Raw genomic sequence first — 21,227 nt, 5'->3', positions numbered from 1 at the left:
ATGTGTGATTTCCCATGTACAGAATAAATATATTGTTTTAAGTAACATCATTTTTTTTATATATTTCTATGTTTGTATTCTAGAATCTGTTGTTGCCTCTGGTCCAAATCAAACAATTCATGGAATGGGTTTGGACACATTAGAAGAACAGGAAGAAAAAGAACGATTTTTTGCAAAACTTGAAAATGGTGCATCCTCTACAATTGACTATTCAAAGTTAAACAAGGATTTGGATGCTACTGACTCAACAGTCCTTACAGCATTAATATGGTAACATGATTTGTGGGGGGGGTTTATATGGAAAAATAATGAAAGTGGTTATTTTTGACATGCAATATAATAATACAAATGCTATATTAGAAATATGTAGAAGTATGCATTTGTAAAACAGTACAGTGCAGGTGGCAGTAGTGCATTGTGTTCTTTCATCACGGTAAGTACTTTATGCTTTACGAAAATTATGTTAAATTGTCCTGAGTGCACTTTCCAAGAATAACTGTCATTGTAAATGACTATTCCTTATTATAGACTTGAGTACATTTTACAATAATAAAGGTCATTGCAAATGGCTCTTCCTTATTATAACTTATTTTCTTTTATAGCAAAAAGGAAAATCTAATAAGAGATGAATATAAGTTAGAAAAAAAAGATTTATCAGGTAAGAAGCATTTTTCCATTTACGTTATTTCCCTTTGTTGTTAATTTCCCTATTGATTAAAGGGACACTGTACCCAAAATTTTTCTTTTGTGATTCAGATTGAGCATGAAATTTTAAGCAACTTTCTAATTTACTCCTATTATCAAATTTTCATCATTCTCTTGGTATCTTTATTTGAAATGCAAGAATGTAAGTTTAGATGCCGGCCCATTTTTGGTGAACAACCTGGGTTGTCCTCGCTGATTGGTGGATAAATTCATCCACCAATAAAAAAGTGCTGTCTAGAGTACTGAAACCAAAAAAAGCTTAGATGCCTTCATTTTCAAATAATGATAGCAAGAGAACGAAAAAAAAAATTGATAATAGGAGTAAATTAGAAAGTTGTTTAAAACTGCATACTGTTTCTGAATTACAAAAGAAAAAATTTGGGTTCAGTGTCCCTTTAAATGTTTTTTTGACCTTTGTAGAGTTTATTAATTCATTCATTCAGCTGTTATGTTATATGGCTAGATTAATTGGAGTGCAGACTTTTTCTTTATCTAGACAAATCTATTGAGTTGCAGTGTTAGTTACTGAGATATGGAAATGTTTCCCCCAGTTTGAAAAAAAAACAAATGCTTCATAGAATAAAACTGATGTTTGGAGAGGTTTCATTTATTTGAGAGAAACCTCTTCACAATTTGTCAGTAATCTGCAGACACTATTTTCATTAAAGTTTTACATGTAAAGAAGAGACGCAATTGCTTATTTCCTTATAAAGTTTATTAAAATTCTTCGATTTTTTTTTCTTACTATTGTTTACTATACTGTGCACTGCATTTCACTAATGGACATACTCAACATACATTACATTATACTGCTCAATTAAATTAGCCGTTTAAGGGCCAGATTATGAGTGGAGTTCTAATTATTGCTTGGGTACTAACTCGGCGATTTTTGTGCGTCAGATACCGTGCGTATTACAAGTTGAATGTAAAAAGTTTTCACTCGTGTGGTAACCGAATGCGCGCAAAAAGAATATTGCAGATGTGTTAACGTATTCCCCCATAAACTTCAATGGAGCGCGAAAAGTGGAAAAAACACCCTACTCGTGTATAATTCCTCTGTAAGATTTTAGGTTATGTGCGTAGGTGAAGAAGCCAGTCTTGGTCCATACTTCCATGCAACTGTCAGCTATCCAAAACTAGCGACCAAGCCATCTCTATTTGAATCACATTTTTTTTCTCTGGAAAATGGAGTACAAAGTTTTTCTGATTATAGTGTTTATCTAGAGTAGACCATCTGTGCACCTTAATGGCTGGAAATGCCATTTGTCAGCTGGTGTGATTCATTCTGAAGAATACATCTCAGAGATTTCTTGCAACTGTTGCTCTGCACAAATTACATAGTCTGTGTGTATTACCCTTTCTTTTATTCTTAGTGATTAGAAAGTTAAAATAGGATACACATTTTGTCAATTCCTCCTGATTAACGCTGGATACATTGGCATTACATTTTTGGAACAATCTATAAGAAAAAGAAGCACAGAGGCGCCAACATGGCCTAGTAACGTCACGGCAGTCGGATACAAAACATCAGCAGGATAGGAAATATACTCACAAGCGTAGCGCACCCAAATGGTGCTATTGTGGCAGCCTGGAACATCAAACAGTGGTCCAGCTCACTGGTGTCTCCAGCCAGATAGAGATGATCCTTGGCGAGGGCCTATCCTATGATGCCTATAAGGGCAAAAAAGGCACACACATAGCCCAGTAACGTTTGTACACCAGATAAAAAAGGATTCAAGGTTGTACTTACAGGAAACAAAGCACCACCAGGTGCAATATCAGCAGTACTGGGACCTCTCAGCCGCCCAGTGGACTGTGGAATCCAATTTGCAGGATGCAGAAAATCACCACTTTGGAAGATAGGACTAGCACACACACTCTGCCCCCAAACAGGAGCAGAATAATTGTGATAAAGCAAGTGTATATTTAAAAACTTTTATTTTAAAAACAGCGACATGTTTCTCAGCCACCACAGGCTGTTTCCTCAGGCTATGTTAAAATGTTAACAACATGTGGTGGCTGAGAAACATGTCGCTGTTTTTTAAAATAAAAGTTTTTAAATATACACTTGCTTTATCACAATTATTCTGCTCCTGTTTGGGGGCAGAGTGTGTGTGCTAGTCCTATCTTCCAAAGTGGTGATTTTCTGCATCCTGCAAATTGGATTCCACAGTCCACTGGGCGGCTGAGAGGTCCCAGTACTGCTGATATTGCACCTGGTGGTGCTTTGTTTCCTGTAAGTACAACCTTGAATCCTTTTTTATCTGGTGTACAAACGTTACTGGGCTATGTGTGTGCCTTTTTTGCCCTTATAGGCATCATAGGATAGGCCCTTGCCAAGGATCATCTCTATCTAGCTGGAGACACCAGTGAGCTGGACCACTGTTTGATGTTCCAGGCTGCCACAATAGCACCATTTGGGTGCGCTACGCTTGTGAGTATATTTCCTATCCTGCTGATGTTTTGTATCCGACTGCCGTGACGTTACTAGGCCATGTTGGCGCCTCTGTGCTTCTTTTTCTTATAGATCACGCCACACCAGGATGACCGTCCTATGACAGAGAGCTGCCTTCTTTCTTTTGGATTATTCTTTGTGCGGACATTTTGTTATTTGATTACACCAATATCATCTGTGAGCATATCATCTCTAATAATCTGATATAAGTGTGCTAGGTTTATTGTATATTCTCTTAATTATCTGTATATATTTGCTTACCTGTTTGCTGCTTATTGTTAGCGCCCCCTAGGAGTGTGGTGTATGTTCTATATCTTTTGTTATCACATTTTTGGAACAAGTCAGACTCTGAAATTTATATCTAGTCTAGTTTTTTGCTGCTGGCTTTTTTTTTTGTCACAGGGATCTGTCTTTTAGTCTTCTTGTATTGAGTAGTACCAGATCCTCTGCTGTTTCTTGCACAGTAGTGTAATGGACTCTCTACTTGAAGTAGTCTTCTTTGCAACTGGTAGAATAGGTTCATGTCCGGTAAGTGTGGACACATATTGCACTCACATAGCCAACAGGCTATTAGAAAGTACAAATACCCATGGGACATTTTATTATACAGACACTACCACATATTTATAAGACTTTACATTGCATTGTAGTCTAGCTGTAATGTATGGAGACATTCTAATAGGCAATAGAATTTCTGTTAGTGCATTTTTAAACTTTATTTTTATTCTTGTACTTAAAAGGATAGGAAACCCCCATGATTCGGATAGAACATACAATTTTAATCAGCTTTCTAATTTACTTTTATTATCAGATTTGCTTTATTCTCTTGTTATTCTTTGCTAAAGGAACATCACTGCATTACTGGCAGCTAGCTGAATACATCTAGTTAGCCAATCACAAGAGTCAAATGTATGCAGGTACAAATCCGCAGCAGCTCCCACTAGTGTAGGATATGTGCGTATTTTTTGCAACAAGAGATACCAAGAGAACAAAGCACATTTGAAAATAGAAGTGAATGTAAAAGTGTCTTAAAATGACATGCTCTGAATCATGCAAGTTTAATTTTGACTTTCCTATCCCTTTTAAGTATTTTTTTTTCTGTAGTTTTCTCCAACATAGGTGTGTCCGGTCCACGGCGTCATCCTTACTTGTGGGATATTCTCTTCCCCAACAGGAAATGGCAAAGAGCCCAGCAAAGCTGGTCACATGATCCCTCCTAGGCTCCGCCTTCCCCAGTCATTCTCTTTGCCGTTGTACAGGCAACATCTCCACGGAGATGGCTTAGAGTTTTTTGGTGTTTAAATGTAGTTTTTATTCTTCAATCAAGAGTTTGTTATTTTAAAATAGTGCTGGTATGTACTATTTACTCTGAAACAGAAAAGAGATGAAGATTTCTGTTTGTAAGAGGAAAATGATTTTAGCAAACGTTACTAAAATCGATGGCTGTTTCCACACAGGACTGTTGAGAGGAATTAACTTCAGTTGGGGGAAACAGTGAGCAGACTTTTGCTGCTTGAGGTATGACACATTTCTAACAAGACTTGGTAATGCTGGAAGCTGTCATTTTCCCTATGGGATCCGGTAAGCCATTTTTATTAAATAAGAATAAAGGGCTTCACAAGGGCTTTAAAGACTGGTAGACATTTTTCTGGGCTAAAACGATTGATTTATAAGCATTTTTAATAGTTTATAGCTTTGAGGAGTTATTTTATTCTTGGGAATTAGGTTAAATAACCGGCAGGCACTGTATTGGACATCTTTTTCACTGGGGGGCCTTCTCTAATCATAGGCAGAGCCTCATTTTCGCGCCACTAATGCGCAGTTGTTTTTGGGAAGCAAGGCATGCAGATGCATGTGTGAGGAGCTCAGATACATAGAAAAAGCTTACTGAAGGCGTCATTTGGTATCGTATTCCCCTCTGGGCTTGGTTGGGTCTCAGCAAAGCAGATACCAGGGACTGTATAGGGGTTAAATATAAAAACGGCTCCGGTTCCATTATTTTATGAGTTAAAGCTTTCAAATTTTGTGTGCAATACTTTTAAGGCTTTAAGACACTGTGGTGAAATTTTGGTGAATTTTGAACAATTCCTTCATACTTTTTCACATATTCAGTAATAAAGTGTGTTCAGTTTAAAATTTAAAGTGACAGTAACGGTTTTATTTTAAAACGTTTTTTGTACTTTGTTATCAAGTTTATGCCTGTTTAACATGTCTGAACTATCAGATAGACTATGTTCTGTATGTGAGGAAGCCAAGGTTCCTTCTCATTTAAATAGATGTGATGTATGTGACACAAAATTTAGAGAAAATGATGCCCAAGATGATTCCTCAAGCGAGGGGAGTAAGCATGGTACTGCATCATCCCCTCCATCTACGCCAGTCTTGCCCACACAGGAGGCCCCTAGTACATCTAGTGCGCCAATACTCCTTACTATGCAACAATTAACGGCTGTAATGGATAATTCTATCAAAAACATTTTAGCCAAAATCCCCACTTATCAGCGAAAGCGCGACTGCTCTGTTTTAGAAAATACCGAAGAGCATGAGGACGCTGATGATAATGGTTCTGACATGCCCCTACACCAGTCTGAGGGGGCCAGGGAGGTTTTGTCTGAGGGAGAAATTTCAGATTCAGGGAAAATTTCTCAACAAGCTGAACCTGATGTGATTACATTCAAATTTAAATTGGAACATCTCCGCGCTCTGCTTAAGGAGGTGTTATCTACTCTGGATGATTGTGACAATTTGGTCATTCCAGAGAAATTATGTAAGATGGACAAGTTCCTAGAGGTCCCGGGGCCCCCCGAAGCTTTTCCTATACCCAAGCGGGTGGCGGACATTGTAAACAAAGAATGGGAAAGGCCTGGCATACCTTTTGTCCCTCCCCCTATATTTAAGAAATTGTTTCCTATGGTCGACCCCAGAAAGGACTTATGGCAGACAGTCCCCAAGGTCGAGGGGCGGTTTCTACTCTAAACAAACGCACTACTATCCCTATAGAAGATAGTTGTGCTTTCAAAGATCCTATGGATAAAAAAATTAGAGGGTTTGCTTAAAAAGATGTTTGTTCAGCAAGGTTACCTTCTACAACCAATTTCATGCATTGTTCCTGTCACTACAGCAGCGTGTTTCTGGTTCGATGAACTAGAAAAGTCGCTCAATAAAGATTCTTCTTATGAGGAGATTATGGACAGAATTCATGCTCTTAAATTGGCTAACTCTTTTACTTTAGACGCCACTTTGCAATTGGCTAGATTAGCGGCGAAAAATTCGGGGTTTGCTATTGTGTCGCGCAGAGCGCTTTGGCTAAAATCTTGGTCAGCGGATGCGTCTTCCAAGAACAAATTGCTTAACATACCTTTCAAGGGGAAAACGCTGTTTGGCCCTGACTTGAAAGAGATTATTTCAGATATCACTGGGGGTAAGGGCCACGCCCTTCCTCAGGATAGGTCTTTTAAGGCTAAAAATAAACCAAATTTTCGTCCCTTTCGCAGAAACGGACCAGCCCCAAGTTCTACATCCTCTAAGCAAGAGGGTAATACTTCTCAAACCAAGCCAGCCTGGAGGCCAATGCAAGGCTGGAACAAAGGTAAGCAGGCCAAGAAACCTGCCACTGCTACCAAGACAGCATGAGATGTTGGCCCCCGATCCGGGACCGGATCTGGTGGGGGGCAGACTTTCTCTCTTCGCTCAGGCTTGGGCAAGAGATGTTCTGGATCCTTGGGCGCTAGAAATAGTCTCCCAAGGTTATCTTCTGGAATTCAAGGAGCTACCCCCAAGGGGGAGGTTCCACAGGTCTCAATTGTCTTCAGACCACATAAAAAGACAGGCATTCTTACATTGTGTAGAAGACCTGTTAAAAATGGGAGTGATTCATCCTGTTCCATTAGGAGAACAAGGGATGGGATTCTACTCCAATCTGTTCATAGTTCCCAAAAAAGAGGGAACATTCAGACCAATCTTAGATCTCAAGATCCTAAACAAATTTCTCAAGGTTCCATCGTTCAAAATGGAAACCATTCGGACAATTCTTCCTACCATCCAGGAAGGTCAATTCATGACCACGGTGGATTTAAAGGATGCGTATCTACATATTCCTATCCACAAGGAACATCATCGGTTCCTAAGGTTTGCCTTTCTGGACAAGCATTACCAGTTTGTGGCACTTCCATTCGGATTAGCCACTGCTCCAAGAATTTTCACAAAGGTACTAGGGTCCCTTCTAGCGGTGCTAAGACCAAGGGGCATTGCAGTAGTACCTTACTTGGACGACATACTGATTCAAGCGTCGTCTCTACCACAAGCAAAGGCTCATACGGACATTGTCCTGGCCTTTCTCAGATCTCACGGGTGGAAAGTGAACGTAGAAAAAAGTTCTCTATCTCCGTCAACAAGAGTTCCCTTCTTGGGAACAATAATAGACTCCTTAGAAATGAGGATTTTTCTGACAGAGGCCAGAAAATCAAAACTTCTAAGCTCTTGTCAAGTACTTCATTCTGTTCTTCTTCCTTCCATAGCGCAGTGCATGGAAGTAATAGGTTTGATGGTCGCGGCAATGGACATAGTTCCTTTTGCGCGAATTCATCTAAGACCATTACAACTGTGCATGCTCAGTCAGTGGAATGGGGATTATACAGACTTGTCTCCGACGATACAAGTAGATCAGAGGACCAGAGATTCACTCCGTTGGTGGCTGACCCTGGACAACCTGTCACAAGGGATGAGCTTCTGCAGACCAGAGTGGGTCATTGTCACGACCGACGCCAGTCTGGTGGGCTGGGGCGCGGTCTGGGAACCCCTGAAAGCTCAGGGTCTTTGGTCTCGGGAAGAATCTCTTCTCCCGATAAATATTCTGGAACTGAGAGCGATATTCAATGCTCTCAAGGCTTGACCTCAGCTAGCAAAGGCCAAATTCATACGGTTTCAATCAGACAACATGACAACTGTTGCGTATATCAACCATCAGGGGGGAACAAGGAGTTCCCTGGCGATGGAAGAAGTGACCAAAATAATTCAATGGGCGGAGACTCACTCGTGCCACTTGTCTGCAATCCACATCCCAGGAGTGGAAAATTGGGAAGCGGATTTTCTGAGTCGTCAGACATTTCATCCGGGGGAGTGGGAACTCCATCCGGAAATCTTTGCCCAAATAATTCAATTGTGGGGCATTCCAGACATGGATCTGATGGCGTCTCGTCAGAACTTCAAGGTTCCTTGCTACGGGTCCAGATCCAGGGATCCCAAGGCGACTCTAGTGGATGCACTAGTAGCACCTTGGAGCTTCAACCTAGCTTATGTGTTCCCACCGTTTCCTCTCATTCCCAGGCTGGTAGCCAGGATCAAACAGGAGAGGGTATCGGTGATCTTGATAGCTCCTGCGTGGCCACGCAGGACTTGGTATGCAGATCTGGTGAATATGTCATCGGCTCCACCATGGAAGCTACCTTTGAGACAGGACCTTCTTGTTCAAGGTCCGTTCGAACATCCGAATCTGGCCTCACTCCAACTGACTGCTTGGAGATTGAACGCTTGATTTTATCAAAGCGAGGGTTCTCAGATTCTGTCATTGATACTCTTGTTCAGGCCAGAAAGCCTGTAACTAGAAAAATCTACCATAAAATATGGAAAAAATATATCTGTTGGTGTGAATCTAAAGGATTCCCATGGAACAAGATAAAAATTCCTAAGATTCTATCCTTTCTTCAAGAAGGTTTGGAGAAAGGATTATCTGCAAGTTCTTTGAAGGGACAGATTTCTGCTTTATCTGTTTTACTTCACAAAAAGCTGGCGGCTGTGCCAGATGTTCAAGCTTTTGTTCAGGCTCTGGTTAGAATCAAGCCTGTTTACAAACCTTTGACTCCTCCTTGGAGTCTTAATTTAGTTCTTTCAGTTCTTCAGGGGGTTCCGTTTGAACCCCTACATTCCGTTGATATCAAGTTATTATCTTGGAAAGTTTTGTTTTTGGTTGCAATTTCTTCTGCTAGAAGAGTTTCAGAGTTATCTGCTCTGCAGTGTTCTCCTCCTTATCTGGTGTTCCATGCAGATAAGGTGGTTTTGCGTACTAAACCTGGTTTTCTTCTGAAAGTTGTTTCTAACAAAAATATTAACCAGGAGATAGTCGTGCCTTCTTTGTGTCCGAATCCAGTTTCAAAGAAGGAACGTTTGTTGCACAATTTGGATGTAGTTCGTGCTCTAAAATTCTATTTAGAGGCTACAAAGGATTTCAGACAAACATCTTCCTTGTTTGTTGTTTATTCTGGTAAAAGGAGAGGTCAAAAAGCAACTTCTACCTCTCTCTCTTTTTGGCTTAAAAGCATCATCAGATTGGCTTATGAGACTGCCGGACGGCAGCCTCCTGAAAGAATCACAGCTCATTCCACTAGGGCTGTGGCTTCCACATGGGCCTTCAAGAACGAGGCTTCTGTTGATCAGATATGTAAGGCAGCGACTTGGTCTTCACTGCACACTTTTGCCAAATTTTACAAATTTGATACTTTTGCTTCTTCTGAGGCTATTTTTGGGAGAAAGGTTTTGCAAACCGTGGTGCCTTCCATCTAGGTGACCTGATTTGCTCCCTCCCATCATCCGTGTCCTAAAGCTTTGGTATTGGTTCCCACAAGTAAGGATGACGCCGTGGACCGGACACACCTATGTTGGAGAAAACAGAATTTATGTTTACCTGATAAATTACTTTCTCCAACGGTGTGTCCGGTCCATGGCCCGCCCTGGTTTTTTAATCAGGTCTGATGATTTATTTTCTCTAACTACAGTCACCACGGTATCATATGGTTTCTCCTATGCAAATATTCCTCCTTTACGTCGGTCGAATGACTGGGGAAGGCGGAGCCTAGGAGGGATCATGTGACCAGCTTTGCTGGGCTCTTTGCCATTTCCTGTTGGGGAAGAGAATATCCCACAAGTAAGGATGACGCCGTGGACCGGACACACCGTTGGAGAAAGTAATTTATCAGGTAAACATAAATTCTGTTTTTGTGTATGTATTTTTAAAAGAGCCATAATAGTCAAATAATTACATGTTGCAATCCATTAGAGCATGTGATTTTATGGTTATCAACTCTACTGTGTGTTTAACCCCTGCAAAGTGGTTAATCACACAGAAGAAGTGCCTCTTTGGGACCTGTGGGGCATTACTGGTCCCGAGCTGTACCCACCCCTGATCCAATCCACAGGGCTAGTTGCATATCAGTTGGTTAGTCAGCTAATGCATTTATTTGTGATGCTGTTGTTTACAATTATTTATTATTATTTATCTATTATTTACAGTATTTAGTCTGCCCCATACAAAAAGAAAGCAGCTCGATCCTCCTTTTCCTACAGATCACCACAATTATGGAATGACCTCCCGCACACTTTAAAACCTTCCCCAAGCCTCGAATCTTTCAAGAGATCCCTCTCTGCATATCTCAAAACAGAATGCACCTGTCATGGTTGATTATATATTTCCTACCTGTTCTATGTTAAATTTTGTATATATTGTGTATTAATATTGTTTTTGTATTTTATTGTACCCTATTGTATCAATGCAATGTTTTGTGGACCTAGGACATACTTGAAAACGAGAGAAATCTCAATGTATCCTTCCCGGTAAAATATTTTAGAAATAAATAAACAATTAGAATTAATGCAAAAAATATGGCATTTGCGGTACTGACCAGAAGGGCTTTGTGGTTTAAGTCATCGTCAACAGACATGGTTTCCAAATGTCAACTTTTTAACTCTTCCTTTTCAAGGAAAGATTTTATTTGATCCTGGTTGAATGACATTATTTCTACCGTGACTAGAGGAAAGGGAGTATAAAAGAAAAAACAGATCAAATAGCTGTTTTCGTTCTTTTCCTCGATCTAGGATCCAAAAATCTTCCTCCTCATTACAACAACAACAATCTTCCATTTAGACCTTCCTGGGAGTCCAGTCCCAGTTGGAACAAGGCCAAGCAGTCAAAAAAGCATTCTTCCTCTTCCAAATCAGCATGAAGCTACAGAGTAGGCTTCAAATCAAGGCCTCCTCAAGAAAGGTTTCATGTTACAAAAGACTGTGAAAGCATTCACCTTTTTTCAGTCTGTACAAGTTCTGGATCTTATGGGAATAATAGTTCTAGTTCTCAACAAGGCGAGGGTTTTTATTTCAACCTTTTCATTGTTTGCAAGAAAGAAGGAACTTTCAGGCATATTCTGGATTTAAAAACCTTGAACAAGTTTCTCAGGGTTCCTACTTTCGAAGTGAAAGCTTTTCAGACTATTCTAGTCCTTGTTCAACAGGGTCAATATATGTCTAAGATAGATTTGAAGGATGCTTACCTTTATATACCTATCCACAATGACCATCACCAGTTCCTAAGATTTGCCTTAAAGGACAAACACTTTCAATTTGTTTCTCTTCCATTTGGTCTCTCTACAGCTCCCAGAATTTTTAAAAAGTTCTTGGAACTCTCTTGTCTGTAATAAGAACTTAAAAGGACAGTCTAGTCAAATTTTAATTTTCATGATTCAGATAGGGCATGCAATTTTAAACAACTTTCCAATTTACTTTTACCATCAAATTAGCTTTGCTCTCTTGGTATTCTTTATGGAAAGCTAAACCTAGGTAGGCTCATATGCTAATGTTTAAGCCTCTTATGCATTTTGACAGAACTGAAATAAGGGGGCAGTCTGCAGAGGCTTAGAAACCAGTTAATCATAGTGGTTAAAAGTGTATTATTATAACAGTGGTGGTTATGCAAAACCAGGAATGGGTAATAAAGGGATTATCTATCTTTTTAAACAATAAAAATTCTGGAGTAGACTGTCCCTTTAAGGTATTTCAGTGGCTCCATACCTGCACAATATCTTGGTTCATGTTGTATGTTTACCTTTAGCAGTATTTCATATCAGCAGACTTCTGTTGTTTCTTTGCAGACATGGTTGCAGAATCTGTATTCTAAACCTAAAGAGTTATCTTTATCCTCAAACAAGAGACTCTTTTCCAGAAGTCATTAAAGACTGTATCAATGAGGATTTCTCAAACTGATAAAAGGAGATCAAAGTTACAGACAGCTTGTGTAAAAATTGTCAATTTCCAGCTCATCAGTAGCTCTATGTATGTAAGTGTTAGGTCTGGTGATTGCAGCATCAGGTGCTATTCCGTTTGCACAGTTTCAAATGGGACCTCTTCAACTTTGCATGCTACGTCACTGGTGCAAGGACTACTCTAAGCTTTCTCAAAGAATCCTTTGGATTCCAAAGTGAGGCAGTCCACTTCTCTGGGGGCATACTTTGTTTGTCCAACCTGGACAATACTCACTACGGAGATGGAAGTCTCTTGGGTTGGGATGCAGTAGGGGGGTCCAGGAGAGAGCAGGGAGTTTGGTCACCTCAGAAGACAAGGTTACCAATAAATATCTTGGAACACGACTCAAGCTTCATGTCCCTTTAGAGCTGACCTCTTGAAAAGAAAGCCTTACCTGCGTGTTCAGTCAGACAGTTTCACAGTTGTGGCTTATATCAGTCCTCAAGAGGGAACACATAGTTCCTTAGCATCGAAGGAAGTTTCACAGATCTTTAATTAGGCATATAATAATCTCTGTATGATTTATGCAATTCACATCCCAGGAGTGAACAACTGGGAAACAGATTATCTCAGTGACAATCTCTTTATCCAAAAGAATGGTCTCTAAATCAAGAGGTTTTTAATCAAATTATAGAATAATCGGGTCTCCAAGAGATAGACCTGATGGCTTCTGATTTAAACAACAAGCTTTCCAGATCTAGGCATACTCAGGCAGGGAGTTTGTGGATGCTCTAGCAGCTCCTTAGTCCTTTCGTCTTGCCTACATCTTTCCACTAACTGTTCTGCTTCCAAGAGTTAATCAAGCAGGAACTGTCATCAATAATTCTGATTGCTCCATCTTTGCCTCACAGAACTTAGTTTGCGGACCTGTTACGGATTTCTAGTTTTCCTCCGTGATCTCTTCCACTACCATACAATATACTGTCTCAAGATCCCTTTTATCATCAAAATTTTGAGTCTCTCAACTTGAAGATTGAACGCCTAATTTTAATACAAAGAGGCTTTTCTGATGCTGTAATATCCACCTTAATTTAGGCCAGAAAGCCTGTTGCAAGAAAAATATTTGTTATTATATTATATTACACCACATTCTACTAGATAAGTTTCCACATCTGAGGCTTTCAAAAATTAGGCTTCTGTTGAACAAATTGGCAAGGCATCAACATGGTCTTCCTTAATACTTTAACTAAATTCTACCACTTTGATGTGTTTGCCTCTTATGGGCTGCATTTGGTAGGGAAGTCTTCCAAGTAGCAGTGTCTGGTAATTAAGTGCCTGCCTTAAAAAAAAATACTGTGCCGCCCAATTACTTGTGGACTCCACAGCTTGGGTATTGGTTCCCTGGAGTCTCACCACCTTATGAAAGAAAAAATTCTTGCCTGATAAATTAATTTCTTTCATGGTGATAAGTGTCCATGAGAAGTTTTTATAAAAAAAAATTATGAATGAAAGTTAACTTATTTTTTGAAGCATTTTCATGACATACTTTGCGATTCAGTATAGTTGACTTTCACTTTAATATGGTATTCCTCATTTCTTGACAACACTCCTGGTTTACTTTTCTCTGGTTTGAACAACTTTCACATCTAGTTAGAAAGAGACAAATGTGTGCAGGCACCAATTAGCAGCTAGCTCCCACAAGTGTAGGATATGTGTGTATTAATTTTCAACAATGGATACCAAGAATACAAAGCACATTTGAAAATAGAAGTACATTTAAAAGTGTCTTAAAATTACATGCTCTATCTGAATCATGCAAGTTTAATTTTGACTTTTCTATCCCTTTAAATAACATAAATAATGTGTTAAATCCTATGATATAACCATTGATTATGTAGAATAAATAATGTCTAGCCTTGATAAATAAGAGATATATTTTTAATAAGCATTTTGTATATACCTACAACTGCTTCTGTATTTTCAGGAAATTATAGTGAAGACTTTGAAGATGATGCTATTAGTCCTCCTAGTAAAAATGATGTTATAGAAAACAAAGAACCAGAGGAAGAACCATTATTAATAAATCAGGTTGGTAATGATGTGATTATATTTTGCGTCAGTTGAAGATGAAGTCCTTTTGTCAATATTCTACTTAAACTGTTACATTATAAGGAAATGAATCAATAGTCAGCAGCACTTGCTGTTTTAGCTTCTGCCAATTGTATTGATGTAAAGTAAAAAAAAAAGTAGCATGTTTTTTTTTTTTTCTCATCATAAAAACATTTAATATTTTCTCCTAAGTATTATCTTTAGAGCTCTTCTTTTTCTTCTTCTTTTTTTTCCTTCATAAATGGAAAGAGTCCTCAGCTGCATTAATTACTTTTGGGAATTCAGAACCTGGCCGCCAGGAGGAGGCAAAGACACCCCAGCCAAAGGCTTAAATACTCCTCCCACTCCCCTCATCCCCCAGTCATTCTTTGCCTTTCTTCCCAGGAGGTTGGCAGAGAATGGTCAGAAGTTTTCGATAGTCTCTTATGGAGGGTAGTACTCTTCGGTATGGGACTGGAGTTTTAAGTAATCCTGTCAGTCTCTGTGAGAGCGTGGGTAAATGTTAGAGTCCGGAGATGCAGGGAGAGTCTTTCTGCAAAACCATCCCAACTCATATTAACGGCTCCACAAGCAATTAGCGTTGACAAGTTTTGCTGCCTGCTTACTTCTCTTAAGTCCATGGCAGAAGCAATGCTACTATCTGTCACACTTGAAGAGCTGTGTTTCTGTTCCACAGCGTAGATTCCGGTAAGATCGTTTCATTTTACTTTCGTCATGACTGCATTGTAATGCAAATGTTTTCCAGAGAGGCTACCACCTTTTGGGACTAACTATAACTCAGGGTCTCAGTGAGACTCTCTTTGTATCTTGGAATCAAGGGTTAATATCTCCTGAGGGGGGTTATTGAACAGGGTTTTTTTTAATCATATTTGTTATGTGATTCGACCTGCTTATGTGTAGTGTTACTTAGGCTCATGGCTTTGTGGAACATAATGACCTTTGGAAAGGGCATGGCCTTTACAGTCGGGCACGCTTTTTTTTTTATTTGTACGGTCACCTGGTGACCGGGCGTGGTCACGTTTTGGCTCTCCATTTCCGCATTCCTGACCGTGTTGTGACGGAAAATTTCTTGTCCGCTGATGTCTGGTTCATAGGAGGTGGTGAGTGCCCCAGCCATTGTGGGTGTCGGGTGCCATTTAAATTTCTTATTTGGTCCGTTTTTTTGTATTCAAGATCTCAGTTATGGAGGATTCTGATATTGTGGAGACGGACGTCTCTAGTTCAGATTCTGCTTCTTGAGAAGAATACGAATTGACCCAAATGATACATGCCTATTAGTTGTGTTCCAAATGCCATTTTAGAGTGCTCAATTCCTCGGGATCGGGGAATCAAGGGGCCGCTGAGTCATCCGCCTCTGAGGGTTCTGTTCCCCGAGTGGCGAGTTCCCTACCACCATCTTTTACTATGCATGCAGGTAACCCAGATTTTGATTATCTGGAAGGTGACTTGTTCCCTCCGGAGGTTATGGCACAGTTCCGCTTATCCATAATTATGGCGCTAGCGCATCTGCAACTCCCAGAAGGGTGCTTACTATATTGTACATGTTCCGTTAACCGGGGCTCCTCAGGAGTGGGATGGCCTGGTCCTGTTCAGCTCTCCGGGTGAACGACTGTCCCGGAGGCTTCAGGGGGTCAACCTTTCGGTGCCGGGGTCGTCTTTTGCTCCGTCGAAGGTATGCTGTGCCTTTCGTTATAGACTGGCGCGCCTTCATGTCCTACTGAGGCACGTTTTAGCGTTGTTGGAGGATCCCATCCTTAATGGATCTGAAAATTCTCAGTCTTCTCCTTCGAATGCCTGGCAGAATTAGATATAAGAGAATGAAGTAATTTTCTTATAATCTTGTTTATTGAGTATCCTTTTCCAGTTTTGAGCTTGGAAGAACAGGATCCCTGTTGGGCTGGTCCTGTGGGTGTGTCTGTTCTTCTTTGACGATAACCTACGGGTTACCTTATCCTTTATTTTAATCCGGTTAGGATGATTTTTTTATTTGGTTTGAGCTTATGTTTATTAATATTTCCTTCGGGAATTTTTTTTCTGGAATCAATACTTGAGATTTTCGATCGCATTGTTTACTTCTTCGGAAGTTTGTTCTAGCGTGAGGACATGTTTAGCCCTATGTTTGTATGTTGTTTATTTCTCCATTTCTGGGGGTGACTATATTCGGCCTTGACATTGATGACCATTGGTTTCAGTCTGGTCCTGATTAGGTTCAGATTCTTCTGTCTTGCGGCCTTTTTCAGACAAGTGGCGCCTGTTCTGCCTGGCTGGTCCGGTTAGGGCGCCGAGTGCTTCACATTATTATTTGTGTTATTTCTTGTTTTTATTTTACAAGTTTCAGCTAAGCATTCTGAGAGGACCTGAGGGTCAGTGAAGCATGGGGGGTTGGTTCAGTCCTTATTTGCCTTTCAAGCTGGTCGACTGGGACTCAGTGAAGTTCCACTGCGACACACTCAGTTGTTTCTGATTTTTCGTCGGGACTTATAGTAATTCCTTCCCCGCATGGTTTGGAGGACTTAGGGCCTCTTTGCCGCCGATTCCTGGCGGTTTTGCCTTTCTGGGGCTCTTGGAATTGTCCTTTTTTGGACTTGTTCCTTTTGAGGTTCTCTTCCTTCGGGTTGAGACTCCTTCGATTTGAGACTTTAGGCTGTGTTGTCTCCTTCTCCAAGCTTTGCTTAGGGTTTTTTTTTCTGCCAGGGTTTGGGATGCTCTGCATTTTTTTTTCCTTTGGTGTGGTCCTCTGGTTACGTACTCTGATATATGGAGACTGGCTTTTGTTCTACTCGCTCTTCGGGTGACTTTGTCCTCTGTGTTCTCCCTTGGTTCTAGAGTCTTGATGCGACTCTGTCGTGCCTTAGCTCCTTTTTGGAGTGTTGGACTCCTGCAAGGGGTGTTTTCTTCCTTTTGGGATTTATGAGTGAGTCTTGTCCCATTCTCCGGGTTAGTCCGGTCATTCCCCTGTGAGGTCTGATTCTTTCAGACGGGGTATATTGTGTTCCCTGTGGTGTTGTTTGTTTTACACAATTCTGGGGCTCATACCTATAGTTTTTGTTTGGGATCCTTCTGGATGTCCGGAAGCTTATGATCCTGTGGCTGGTTCGGGGCAATCCAGTTTTTTCCAGGGAACATAGGCTAGGGCCTAAGGACTGGCTTGTTGAGCCTACTTGCAGCTTGGCTAGGTTTTCTGTTTCGGAACGCTCCTTATGGTTTGCCTTGTCCTTTGAACAATGTATGCTCCCTTTCAGCAGGAGTTATTTTGTGTTCATCAGGACGTCTGGATGATTTTCATTCGGCTTTTGTTTTTATCAGACTAGGGCTCATGTTTTGTGAGCATGTGCGCTGTTCTTATATATGCTCTTCCCTTTGGGGGGGTAGTTTGTCCTCCTTATGGAGGGGTAGTTTTCCTCTCTCTGAAGGGTTGTTGATCTGTACTGTGTGCAGTAGGTTGGAACAGGTGTTTTTATTCTCTAAAGGAGAGCAGTCTGTTCTCCTGGGGTTGTTCTGTTCCATCTGTGGAGATTGAAGTCTCCATGTTGAGACTGTCTTAGAGGGTTGTGCTAGGTCGTCTTACGGATCTACTGCATTTTCCTATGTTCATCTCCTATGAGGTTATCCTTGGGAGTACCTATTGAAGGAGCTTTTGGGTTGCACCCCAGCTCTGTTGGGGTGGCCGAGTTCACCCCATTCCGTTCTTCCCTGGGGGCTGGTGATTGGGGTCCTTTCTGTTCCCTTGTTTTTCAGACCTGCTTGTCGCTTGGGTTGGTCCGGTGTTGGAGCAGGATCTGAGATCCGTTCGTCCTCGGGTCATTTGAGGTTCGGGGAGCCTTATTGAGGTTCTGTGCTTTCTCCATGTTCAGGAGAAAGGACTGACGGCTTTTGGATGGCCCGTGATGTGCCCACTGCTTAGTGGATGTTTAGCAGTCTGACGGTTTCGTCTTTGCTATCTATCTTCAGCTGCTCTTTACTTGCATGCAAGTATGCTGTTTTCAGAGTCATCCTGGTATGACTGTAGTGTGGTGTTTTCTCAGGTGTTCGCTTATCTGGGTTTGCTGCACGTGTTTTGTTTTCTGAATATTTCGATATTCTGAGTTATCCTGCGACTTGAGGACCCCGTCTTCAGTTGTTTTTAGGATGCGGTTGCACTGTATTTAGAAGAAGTTTTCTTCTCTGTTTTCAGATTCCCGGTTTTCACCTTGTGGTTTCTGTACTATCTGAGGTCTGGACATTGCATCCCTTGTTTCTCGAGACTGGTTAGGGTCTCTGGGAGCTTGACTCAGTTCTCGGGGTTCCATATTTTTATATCGGAACTTGTTGCACCCTATTTAGGGTCTTTTCGGGAATCCTTGATTTTTTTTTCCTTCCATGTCTTCTCCCTTTTGGGAGTTTTCAGTAGTTGATCCCTTTCTCTAGTAAGGGGTGTATTGTTGGAGACCGACTGCTGGGCGATGGGTCTCCTGGAGGCGTGTTGGCTCAGTTGAGTCTATCTCTGCGGTCTCTAGAAAGGCTTATGGACTGACTGCGGGTCAGTGTCTTTGGGGCCTTTTCTTTTTTTTAAAGTTTCCTTGGCTTTGTACGAAGCAAATTTTTTTGTGGGTAGGGATTGTAGGCCTGGTGCTCTCAGAATGGGCAGCCTTTTGAACCCTCCCATTTTAGCATTCAGTCTCCTCTATAGCTTGGGTATTGTTTTCCCAAAAGTAATGAATGCAGCTGTGGACTTTTTCCATTTATGAAGAAATACTTAAATTATGCTTACCTGATTATTTTCTTTTCTTCCGATGGAAAGAGTCCACAGTGGGGCGTCTGTTTTTTATTCTTCCGGCACCTTTTCACCCTGATATTTCTTCTACTGTTCCTTGTTCCTCGGCAGAATGAATGGGGGATGAGGTGAGTTGGCAGGTTCTGAATTCCCAAAAGTAATGAATGCAGCTGTGGACTCTTTCCATCTGAAGAAAATAAAATTATCAGGTAAGCATAATTGAAGGTTTTTTTTTTTCTCTTTGATGTCAGGATTTTTTGTTATGTTTTGTTGTTTGTGATCAACTTGTGAATATCCAGATGTTAATGTGTCTTATTTGCTGAACTTTAGCATCTCTATCATTCATTTCAGTGTGTCTTGATCCCCCTGCTTCCCTAAATGCTTATACATGAAAAAAAGACCTTGTAATTAATTCTCACCTGCTACTGTTTCTTCTATGGTTTACATGGCCAATAACCTCTCCACATTACACCCATGGGTGTTCTAATGTGGACTCTTCCTTTTAAGAAAATGATTTTTATGCACTAGAATCAGAGTTATCTGATCTGCTTTAAATGTAGTAGTGTACAGTAGCTAGGCAACACTCTTTGATGCTGCAATTTTTTTTAATTTTCTTTCTGACACGGTGAGTCCACGGATTATCATAATTACTATTGGGAATATCACTCCTGACCAGCAGGAGGAGGCAAAGAGTACCACATCTAAGCTGTTAAATACCACTCCCTTACCAACAACCCCCAGTCATTCTGTTTGCTTGTATCAGTTGCAAGGAGGGGTAAAGTTAGGTGTCTGATTCTTCAATCAAGAGTTCGTTATTTTTAAGCAGAGCAGGTTTGCTCTGTTTTCCTGGGGTGTAGCTGTAGTCCATGTCAGTCTATTCAGTAGAGCAGTGGTGGCTTTTAAGCATTTGGGAACTTGTGGGGTATACTCCCCACTGTGCCTCCCCATCAGTTTTTTTGCTGCACTTATTTTCAAAAGCCTAAGTAGGTTTACTTAGTCTTTTTTGTTTCTCCACAGGTCCATGTGAGGGATGAAGCCTTTCAAACCTTGTGAGCTGCCCTGCTGCCGGGCAAACTGTGATGGAGGTAAGTGCTACTTTTATTTTTCTGATGGAGAAGCTCAAAAAAGTTTTTGGCACTTATGGGGTTAATTTGGGGATTTTTTTTCCTGTTTATGTTTATGTGCAGGTTTTTTAATATGGCAGTGATTGTTTTGTGTGTGGGGCACTGTGAGAGGATGGCTCTGTTAGGAGTGCGGTTTTAGAGTACGGTCTGCTCGTTTTTTAGCGTGTTACGCTTTTTCTGTTCCTCCTGGCGGGTATTTGGAGTGATTAGTATAATGCCGGCTGGGAGGTGGTGAAGCACGCCCACGATGGGCGGAGTTCCCTTGGCGCAAGTTTTCGTGCGCTCTTCCTTTAGTTCTTAGGAGTGCGGAGGAGAGGGAGTTTTGTTTTAGCTGCGGTCAGCTTGTTTCTAGTGTGGGCAGACCGGATGCTGTTTTTCCTCGGAGTCCGGATTGATTTGTTTGTTCCGGTGGGAGGAGGTCAGGTAAGCACCACAGCAAGGTTTTGTGGATGTGTAGAGGTGTGCTACAGGGGTCCTGGGTTAATTGTTTGCTGTTTTAATACTTTTCGTTTTTTCTTCTTAAAGGGATAACAACGGTTTTTATTTTAATATAAAAAAAAATCAACATTTTTGTTTTTATTTTAGTCTTGTGTGTTTGAGATGGACCAAGAAGACTTGCAAGCTGTTACTTGCAATCTATGTCTAGATGCTAATATGGAGCCTCCTATCCCTTTTGTTCCTCATGTATAGAGAGAACATTACAGTACAGGGATAGGCTTTTTGATTCAGAGAGGGTGAAACTTAATACTGTAAACTTAATACGTTTTTTGAAGTTCCTTCAGTGGCAGAAGTTTTTCCTGTTTCAGAGATTATTACATGGGAATGGGAGAAGCCTGGAATTGATTTTTCCCCTTCTCCAATTTTTAGGAAGATGTTTCCTATTGCGGATTCTATTAAGGAATCTTGGCAGACGGTTCCTAAGGTAGAGGGAGCTATCTCCACTTTGGCCAAGAGGACCACTATTCCTATTGAGGATAGTTGTTCTTTTAAGGATTCCATGGATAAGAAGTTGGAGGCTTTACGTAAGAGGATATATGTTCACCAGGGGTTCTAATGGCAGCCTGCTGTGTGTATT

The 21,227-nt window shown here is 40.8% G+C and overlaps 1 protein-coding gene across 1 annotated transcript in view; it reads left to right on the top strand.

The window, feature by feature from the left end:
• Window positions 1-21,227, top strand: part of CEP162 (centrosomal protein 162) — a 450,005-nt gene that overhangs the window by 46,073 nt on the left and 382,705 nt on the right. The window contains exons 5-7 of the mRNA XM_053710490.1: window positions 84-270; window positions 603-658; window positions 14,151-14,254. Of these exons, the coding sequence (XP_053566465.1) occupies window positions 84-270; window positions 603-658; window positions 14,151-14,254 (347 nt within the window). The remainder of the gene's footprint in view (window positions 1-83; window positions 271-602; window positions 659-14,150; window positions 14,255-21,227) is intronic.

Source organism: Bombina bombina, chromosome 4, assembly GCF_027579735.1.
Source record: "Bombina bombina isolate aBomBom1 chromosome 4, aBomBom1.pri, whole genome shotgun sequence".
In the NCBI taxonomy this organism is placed as follows: Eukaryota; Metazoa; Chordata; class Amphibia; order Anura; family Bombinatoridae; genus Bombina; species Bombina bombina.
The sequence above is the reverse complement of the archived record's forward strand: the minus strand, read 5'-3'. Positions and strand labels throughout refer to the sequence as shown.